The 10,253-nt window shown below is 48.5% G+C and overlaps 1 protein-coding gene across 1 annotated transcript; it reads left to right on the plus strand.

Moving 5' to 3' along the window:
• Positions 1–1,734: 1,734 nt before the first annotated feature.
• Positions 1,735–9,298, plus strand: LOC144143113 (retinol dehydrogenase 7-like). The gene is made up of 4 exons (XM_077674918.1): positions 1,735–1,924; positions 2,453–2,656; positions 8,584–8,766; positions 9,264–9,298. The coding sequence occupies exons 1-4, from the start codon at positions 1,735–1,737 to the stop codon at positions 9,296–9,298; spliced, it is 612 nt and encodes a 203-aa protein (XP_077531044.1).
• Positions 9,299–10,253: the final 955 nt, after the last annotated feature.

Genomic DNA, 10,253 nt, shown 5'->3' on the forward strand with positions numbered 1-10,253 from the left:
CGAGGAGAGAGCAGTAATTTTTGGCTGAGGCACATTGCGACCCCATAATCTAATGTGTTGGTTGACTACTTCCTGCAAGCACTCAAGATTTAGAAAAAAGTTGAAAAAAGTGTTGCAGCGTCGCTTTAGTTTGGCGAAGACAAAATATTTGGACAAAGAAACCTTCATTATGACTGTTTTTATGCCGACTTGATAAGGAAACGAAAAACGAGCACAAAAAATTAACAGAAAAAAACACGCCTGCTTTTTTTCTTCGAACCCGTTTGAACCCGTTTGAACCGGTTCGAACCGGTTCGAACCGGAACGGAATGGTGCTCTGGAACTGAACCCGAACCGAACCCGAAAGGCTTGAACCCGAACCCGAACCGAACCCGAAAAAATTCCGGTTCGACACCCTGGTACGCAATTAGTTCGTCGTTGAAAATACCGCAGTTAGATTGCTCTCGTGGTTACCTACAAGTGTATCATTGAAAAGAAAATGATTTGCACCGTAATTCTAGAGCTAGACATTTATTAAAAATACCATATAAATCACGTTAACGAAAAATTTACTGGCCGCTACTCCACTGCAATAAAAACATTATGCACTAGGTTTTGTTCGAATAACGCCATTCCTCTTTTTTAAAATCTCGGTGCATAATAGCTGGGACACTCTTTATATTTTGCGGAGTTAGTGTGTACCCAAATGACCACTATATCAAAACTATATTATACTTTCTGTATAGACAGGTCGCCGTGTGCTGTGCCCACGACCTGTTTCTGTTCAAGGTGGAAGAAAAAGAAGACAGTTACCGCGCGCCTGGTCGGCCTTGCCCGAACAGCATTCAAAATGCTGGAGGCTCCCAAGAATTAATCAGCACGACGGAAACAAAGCCGAGTGAAAGCCACAGAAGCGACCGGAACAGACGTTGCCGTAACCGCTACGGCTGCCAGCGACTACGGCAAGATATCATCCCAAAAATGTAAGTCAGAGGTGTATTCGTTCAGACTTCGTCGAAATGGCTCAATACGTAAAGGTACATGCAGCGGTAAAACAGTGCATGATTGGGACATTCCCTCGTCATTACTACAGATGTGTACCTTATGAAAGTACACATACCTACCTCCTATCCCGATAGCAATAGTTTGTGTGAATACTTTGACGGGCTATCAATCGGATTGAAGCAGGGAGGTCTGCGCGAACTACTCGTAACCGGCTGTTGTATAGAGTAGTGTTGCTAAATTGCATCATTCACTTTATACTTGAGAAGTAAGAAGCGTTTCCAGCTCACTTAACTATTCCTTTCAGCCTACACGTCTAAGGCACGCAAGAGTCATGAGCTACGGCGTTCCTGAGGACTGACTGGTAAAACCGTAATCAAAGGGCAGATATGGAAACAATTGCATAAAGCAGGGGCTAGTCTACTTAAGTGCTGACATGAACGATGTGCAAACATTACTGGTGCTAAGTCGTGGCAAGTTATGCTAAAGTGTGTATTAAGCAAAACTGTGTCGACACTCGCGCTTGCCCTTATCGAAGATCGAACAGGGTGATTTCAATTATGCAGCCGTTAGCGTATCAGCATTTGTTCGGACTGTGGCTGCAGCCTTCCGGTATGCCTCCCGGAAATTTAAGGATAATTTTATTGTTACTGCACGTTGCATGAGGACATGGTTACCATTTATGCAGCCCTGACGGCTTCCGACGCAGTTGACCTAGCCATGGATACACCGAGACGGCAGGCAAACACTCCCATGGCGGTGTTCGTGGTCGTTTCGTTGTGCACGTTTGTGATTGCCGCCGTGACGCCACCCCTGCAGTTCGCGATCTCAGTCGTTGGTCAACTGGCCTTCTCCGTCATGATTGGCGTCTGCATCAAGAGGCACCTAAATGCCAAATTTGGTCGTCGGCTTTCTGTGACTGGCAAGGCAGTCTTCATCACAGGTGCGGAAAAAATGGTGCTAAACGCCGCGTTCGTTTTCCTTAACTGCATATATGAAGCGGGAAACCAATTATGATCCCGAAATTGCATGTGAGTGATATCTCTCCTCTCTACGATCAATATTTAGGCGCCGGATGTAGCTGTAACCGTGCTGGGGTCCCAGCGTTTTAACTAGAGTATGTCTATTAACGAGGGTCTCGACTACTCGAAAATATAATGAGAACAATTTTTAATGGAAGAATAATTTGTTAATGTAGGGTCATATTGTTCTAAAAAAATCACCGGTGCGAAACAACAAAACACAAGAAAGAGAGTGGGACCATACATAGAGCTGTATCTCGGTACGTTCGTACTGCTGTGTATTCTTGTTTTCTGGTGTTGTTGATCACTTCAGAATGTACCAACAATCTTCCACTTGCGAAACTGTTTTGCTCATTCGGCAGTCTTAAGTTGCTAACCTCGCGGCTCGATTGGTATCCTCGGACGGAAGCTACGAAGCTTTTCAGCAGAAGTCATTCGTCGCTGTGCAGGTTGCGACACAGGACTCGGCAACGCCATGGCCCTGGCCCTTCGGCAGAAGGGCTTCACTGTGTTCGCGGGATGCCTCGACGTCAGCTCAGAGGGTGCACGAAATCTCATGTCTAATGGCATCACCACGCTGCACGTGGACTACCTGAAGCACGAGACCATTGTGGCGGCATACGACCACATCCGGGATAGTTTGAACGGCAATGGTACGTCCGAGCCATAGAGTTTCATACTAACATATACTAGAGGGAAATCTTGCAGCACTGCCTAGGCGAGCCGTGCTTCAGCGAGCGTTCCGTCATGTACAGGGACAGCGCGTTTTCTTGTCTTTGTCATGGCTCATTTACAGGCTGAAAAGTTTGCTCTGGCTTTCAAAAAGCCACAGTTTTAGGTGAAAACTACTTTAATTGTATTGAATTATTATAAAAATAGAGTTCCTGAAAGATTTATTATTCGAGGAGTGTTTAGAAGCTTTATGCTGGATGAACAAAGAAAAAAACATTACATTTGTTGTTCAGTTTGGCTTCAAGAGTAAAACGAAGCTGTGTGAGTAGCCAAGTCAAGTAGGCTAGGAACGTAACTCGCCGCTATGGCGGCACCCAAAACGGTAATTAAAGCAATTTTTTTCATCAAATTTCTTTGAAATTGATATCATTTTGAGACTGGCCGCAAGTACAAAAGTAAGGGCTGATAACGAACACTAGAACCCTTTCGGGGGTGTAAGCAAGGAATGTAGGGGAGGAATTGTGGGAAAACCAAAACTACCTCCATATATTGGATCTCAAAGCAGCCAAGGTCATTCTCCCCACTCGGACATCGTGTAGCCTTTAAAACCCTCTAGTTCCATCTATATCATCATCATCACCATCATCATCATCATCACCATCATAATTATTATTATTATTATTACCATCATCATCCTATCAACGTCCACTGCAGGGCAGAGGCCTCTCCCGTGGGTCTCTATTTATTTCTGTGCTGTGCTACCTTCGCCCAAGTTAACTCCGCAAGCTTCTTCATCTCATCCTCCCACTACCTTTCTGCCGCCCCCTGCCACGCTAGGGATCCACTCTGTTACCCTTAATGACTAACAGTTAATTTGCCTTCGCATTACATACCCTGCTCACACCGATTTCTTCTTCTTAATGTCTACTAATACGTCCTTAACACACGTTTGTTCCCTGACCCACTCCGCTCTCATGTGGACCCTTAACGTTACACCTAGTTTCTTCCGTTCCATTGCTCGCTGAGTCGTCCTGAATTTAAGTTGAATCTTCTTAGTGAGCCCCCAAGTTTCGGCCCCGTAGGTTAGTTCCGGTAACATGCAGCTGTCACACACTTTCTCCTTCGGGAACAATGGTAGGCTGCCATTCATTATCTCAGAATGGCTGCCGAATTCACTTCACCTCATTCTTACCCTTCTAATTATCTCGGTCTCATGGTTGGGATCCCGGCTCAATACTTGGCCTAAGTGGATATAATCGCTTACCACTTCCACTGCCTCACCACCTATCTCAGACCGCTGCACCCTTCCGGGGTCATTAAGCATTAGTGTCATCATCATCATCATCACCAGCCTATCTACGCCCACTGCAGGGCAAAGGCCTCTCCCATTATTCTCCAATTACCTCGGTCCTGTGCCAATTGTGTAGCATTAGTGTAGTTTTCTGCATATTAAGTTTTGGCCCACAATCCTACTCTGTTTGTCCAGTGCAGTAATCATTCTTTACAAATCGTTCCCCGAGTTACTTAACAAAGCAACATTATCAGCAAATCTGAGGTTACTCAGGTAGCTTACGCTTACGCCCACCCGATCCCAATCCGTAGCTCAAAATGCCTCTTGGAAGCATGCTGTGAATAACATTGGAGAGATTGTGTCTCCTTGTCGGACGCCCTTTCTCATAGGTATTTTTCAGCTCTCCTTATGTGGGACGATGATAGCAGTGGATCCATTGTAGATATCCTCTGGTATTTGTACGTAACGCTCGTCTACACCCTGATTCCGCAATTCTTCAATAACTGCTAAAATTTCAACACAGCCAAATGCTTTCTCATAATCTACGAAAAGGCTATATATAGGAGTTGAGTATATTCCGAGCATTTCTCAATCGCCTGATTGATAATGGAAATATAGTCCATTGCTGAATAGCATTTACGAAACCCTGCTTTTTGATTGTGTAGACTGAAATTTAAGGTGGAAGAAATTCTATTAGCGAACAAGTTGTTAAGTACCAAGTAGACGACAGACAGTAAGCTGATCAGCCTGTAATTTTTCAAGTCACCTTTTGTTTGTATTAGAATGATGTTCGCGTTCTTCCACGAATCCGGTAAACTCGCGGTCATTAGGCACTGAGTATACAGGTTTGCCAGTTTTTCTAGTATAATTTTCCAACCATTCTTCAAGAGATCTCTATCCTGTCTTCACACCGTGCTTTGTTCTCTTGCATTTCTTTCAAAGCCTTCTCCACTTCTTCTGTCGTTACTGGTGGGATGTGTATCTCCTCTGAACTACATCCTCGTAAGGTATTACCCGGGATATCGCGGCTACTGTACATAACTCTATACAGCTCCTCGGCTACTACAACTATTTTATCCCTATTTGTGATGGCATTGCCTTGCTTGTTTTTAAGGGCATACATCTGATTTTGCCCTACACCTAGACTCCTCTTCGCTGCTTCCGACTCTGCGGACACTTTGCTCACTCAGTAATCACCTAGATTTCCCATCTCCTCCGCCTGGTCACCGCATCATCGCCGCATCATCGATGCTTTTCTGATGTCCCGTACACTGTACAAATTCACGTATCTGCAACCCCCGCTATCTCAACTCTCGTCCGTTGAGGCCTTCCCCTCGCACACTTTACCGCATCGCTGTGGGAGTACCCTCCTACGTGCCCAGCGCCACCCGTCTGGAACTCAGGATATACAATACTCTTGAACAACGCATCGCGTGCCATCTCCAGGCCCAACTCGAACGCCTGCAGACTTCTGCCCAAGATCGTGTTATTCTTAATACACTTAACAACCCCACTTCGCAAGTACCCCCATACCACCGGAACTCCCTCCTTGGGCCACTTTCGCTAATTTACGGGTTGAGTCTTTGCCCCGCAACATGAACCCTGGTCGACACCCTGCTCATCGGGCACTGCGAGTTCAGGCCCTTTCCATACGAATGAACTTTCTAGACTCCAATGGTTCCATCGTTTACTTTAGTGACGCCAGCGACATCCCCACAAGCTCAACGGGGATGGCTTCATTTCTCCAACTCCCTGCTTTAGAGACTGCCACGCTTTCCATTCCTTCCCCACCGGATTTTACCTCCCTCGAAGAATATACGCCATTGCCCTTGAAATGGAGCAGGCCACTCTTACTGTTCCGACCAACACGCCAGTATATATCTTCGCCGACTATCAGTCAGCCCTTCGTAATTTCAGTCACCATGAGACCCACACACACACCATTGACATCGTCACTCCGATACTTGCATCGAATCCTCGGCCACATTTCCCACTGGTTTGGGTTCCCGGCCATGCTGGCATGTGCGGAAACGCTTTAGCAAACGCGCTCACTCGAGTACCTTTCCCGGGTCCGCTCATGTCCTGGCCAACCTTGTACAACCCGCCGACGCTTCGTACTCAACACCGCACTTCCCGCCGTTACCAATTACACGCCCAACGCCTATCACGCACCTTGTACCCACCCCCAGTTCCCGTCTAACTCGTGAGGCTGCGTGCCTCATTCGGCAGGCTCAAACCTCTTATCACCTCCCATCACATTCTTCACCGAATCTATCAGCGCCCTTCTCATCCTTCCCGTCCCACCTATTCTTCTTACCCATCCATCCCTCATTCTTACTGGGACTGCACCATGCCCTCTCTTGATCCATCTCTCGCCTCCATCACCTTCTGGGAGCTCTGGCTGCCTCCCCCGCCGGCAGTAAACACCCGGGCTGCCAAGGAAGCTCTCTATAAACACGTGCACCGGATCCGCACGGGCATTCTCCCGTACTACGTGGATCCGGTGAATTGAACATTCAAATTAGGACCTGGATTTAGTTCCCGCGGAAAATAAAAGTTTGTTCTCTCTCTTTCTCTTTTCGCTGCTTTCAGGCTGCCTCCATTCTTAACAGCATGATAAATCCTCTGCATGTTATACTTCGGTACGTCAGCTGTCTTACGCTTATTGATAAACTTCGAAAGCTGCGCTAGTTCTATTCTGTCAGCTTCGGTGGTTATTGTCATGCTTTGCCCTTTCCCAATTAAACCTTTGTCTCCTTGAAAAGTTTGCCAGTATCTTGTTTAGCGATCCTACCTCCGACTTGTACTGCAGACTACACGATAATGCTTTTAAGATTGTCGCTGGCTTCCTGTGTCGTAAACTCTGCTTCCTTGATTAGAGCTGAATATCGGTTCTGCAGAATGATCCTGAATTCTTCAACTTTCCGTCTTGCTGTTAGCTAATATATCGGCTTCTTCATTGCTAGTTTGTTACTGTCCTTCCTGGGATCTAGCCTCCTTCCAGATCTCACCGTAAGATGGTCACTACACCTTACCCTTACATCCTGCACGACGCCAGGGTTACCGCATTGTATAAAGTCTATTTCATTTTTATGCTCCCCGTTCGGACTCCTCGACATTCACTTCCGTCTCTGCCGTTTCCAGAAGAAGGTATTGATGATGCTTAGGTTATTCCGTTCTGCGAGTTCTACTAGTAAGGCACCTCTTATTTCTACGACCCAGGTCACAGTACCGAACTGCCTTTTCTCCAGCCTTATTCTTGCCTACTCTCTCATTGGAGTCTCCCATAACTACGGTGTACTTTGTTTTTACTTTAGCAATCGCCAATTCCGCATCTCCATAGAGCCTTCAACCAGCGGGTTGTCGTGGCGGGATGTCGTCGCGTAGGCCTGTACCACCTCGATTTCGTACCTCTCATTAGGCCTAATCACAAGGCCAGCTACCCTTTCGTTAATACTATAATGTCCGTCTTTGTGGCCGGATAAGGTTTCATTGACTAGAGGTCCCACTCCCAGTTCTCTTCTGTCCGCTAGACCACGGTAACACAGGATGTGTCAATTCACCTGTCCTCCTAACTAGCGAAACCCTGTTATATCCCATTTAAAGCCCTCTAATTATTCGAACACCTCTAGACTCGCCTCGCTCGATAAAGTCCTGGTGTTAAATGTTGCCAGCTTCAGATTCCAATGGCGGCCTAGGCGGGTCCAGGAATTCTTAGCGCCCTATGCTGCGTGCCAGGTCTGACCGCCACCGTCGTCAGTTGCTTCGCAACCACTGGAGAGTGAAGGCCGAGGGTGATTTGGCGTATTCAGGGGAGGCTGCGCCATTACTACGCCAGGGTGGCCAGTCCTGCTCTGGTGAGGGAGTGTGTTACCGGCAATGGTCGCCGGCATCATACCGCCCTCCAAGACTCATTCTGCCATTCCACCAACACGGGGATTTTTTTAAATGCAGGGCATTTCTTTAACTCACATGTAGCGTCCGATGTCCGTCCGAAAGAGCTCAGCGCGCAGGCGCGCCCTCTCCCCCACTCCTCCTCTCCCGCATCACGCTACCCTCCTTGCTCTCAACAACAGGTCCGCACCCCTCCCCCTACACTATAAAAAAAAATAATACTTACCGGCGCCAGGTTTCGATCCCACGACTCTGCGGGCGGAACGCAAGGTGCATGGTGCTCTACCCACTGCGTCACAAAGCCGACACAGAATGGAAGGCTACGAACGCGCCTTATATCCTTGACTCATTCAAACTACGTCAAGAAACTGCTGAAACAACGCATTCACTACCTGTGGGCGGAACGCGAGGTACATGCTGCTCTTCCCACTGCGCCACAAAACCGACACAGAACCAACACCAACACCACGGAACCCCACTGTGCTCTGCATTTACATGTGTCCCTCGCGCGGGGGCATGCGACGTAGCTGCTTTTTTTTAATTGGGTGGGAGTTGTGCGGTGCCGGGATTCGAGCCACGCTTTTTCTGCGCGCGAGGGGGATGCTCTACCCCTACGCCACCGCTGCCTTCCTCCCATCCATATATCAGTCATTACAGCCGTAACCATTTGGTAAATAATCAATGAGGCATTTGGTTAACTAATATCGATATCCACCTCCGTAGGTCTGTGGGGCCTCGTTGCTAACGCTGGCGTGGCTTGCTATGGTGAGACCGAGTGGATGCAGTCCCGCGAGCTCGAATGGGCCATCGACGTCAACATTCTCGGTACCTACAAGTTCATCATGCACGGCATCAACCAGATCAAGCGCAGCGAGGGGCGCGTCGTCATCGTCACGGGACTCCACGGTCAGCCATCTTATTTACCGTTGCTGGGAGGAACATTTCGTTGCGAATGCCCTCGATCCTGTAAACTGAAATCCGTAGGATGTAATTCGCCTCCTGGTCGTCTGTGTAAATGTTGGCGGGCAAATTTAAATAAAGCCGTTTTACTCAATGTAAAAGCTGTCGGAAGTGCAGAGGAAGGATTGGCCACATTGGAATGTAGCGCCGTTATCCGCTCACTGCTACTTTCCCATGCAATTCACAGTTCCCGCCTTCGCAATGCTCTCGCACCCCACGCCTGAAACTGGACCAGCGGGAGTTTTCGCTCCTTTAGAGCACCGCCCTTTGTCGCCCGTCTCTCGGCTGCGCCGCGTCGCCATTTTCGTGACCGAGCGAACGGTGGGAAGACCAACGAGTGAAAGAAAAAATCGGCTGGCGATTACGATACTCCCTAATGCAGCATTTGGCCACAACAAAAGTGCGCTGAGGCAGCGCTCACTCGTGGGTACTCTCGACGGCAGCGATGCTGAGCCTCTGCGTCGGCGGCATGAAGTGAGCATCAGGAAGGGACCGCTAACTGCGTCTTGTACGAACGCACATCACAAACACGCGCCCATCGTTCGCTACCCATCGTTCGCTTTTTCTTTCACTCATTGGTCTTCGCATCGGTCGCTTGGTCATGACGACGGCAACATGACAGCCTAGAGACGGGCGACAAAGGGCTCCGCCCTAAGAAAGCGAACAATGTAGAGACCGGCGAGTTATAGAAAGGAAAGGTGGAGAGTGTCGGGAAATTGGGAGCGCAGGGCGGCTCACCATGGCGGCGCGAACCACCGCCCTCCGAAAGTATGCGGTGGGGGAATGGAGGGGGCAGATTGATGCGCCCGCACGAGGCGTTCGACGGCGGAACCCGTCGACGGAACGCAAGAGTGACTTCTGCCCCAGAAACTGCTGCTGCGCGCAAATATCGCATTAGGTAGTGTTGTAATCGCCAGTCACTTTTTTGTGCTTGGTTTTCCTCTCACCCGCGACGGCGTTGCACTGCCACTTTTTTCGATTACTATCGTAAAAACCAACCCAACGAGCGTTCCTATACAAATTAACGCGCGCGCTGCCGGTTAATTACGTTATATTTTGACTCAAATGTACCTATAGTTTTGTTTGCGCTAAGCAGCAGGGATATGTACAACAAGCGCCAGCGCTTCATGAGTTTCGAGATCTTATGACTATATAAACCGCTTGGCTTTCAAAGCCTCTGGGTTACGCCGCGACGACAGCCGCTACGACAAAACGCTGTGTGGCGCCACTTGTGTACGGCGAACGAGCTACGATGACAAGTCCAGCGCCTAAAGTGCTCTGGGCGTTAAAAAGTCAGCATCCAAAAGCCGGTTTGATTCATTGTTTGCCGGCGATAATAGGCAGGGATACGCCAGCTACAAGCTTACTGACCGTGTTGGCGTGGCTTTGTCTCTTGGTCCGACTGGTGCAACTTGCTCGAGTGTAAGATGTAC

This window comes from Haemaphysalis longicornis, unplaced genomic scaffold, assembly GCF_048455015.1.
Source record: "Haemaphysalis longicornis isolate Haplotype H1 unplaced genomic scaffold, Haemaphysalis longicornis Haplotype H1 scaffold_6, whole genome shotgun sequence".
Classification (NCBI taxonomy): Eukaryota; Metazoa; Arthropoda; class Arachnida; order Ixodida; family Ixodidae; genus Haemaphysalis; species Haemaphysalis longicornis.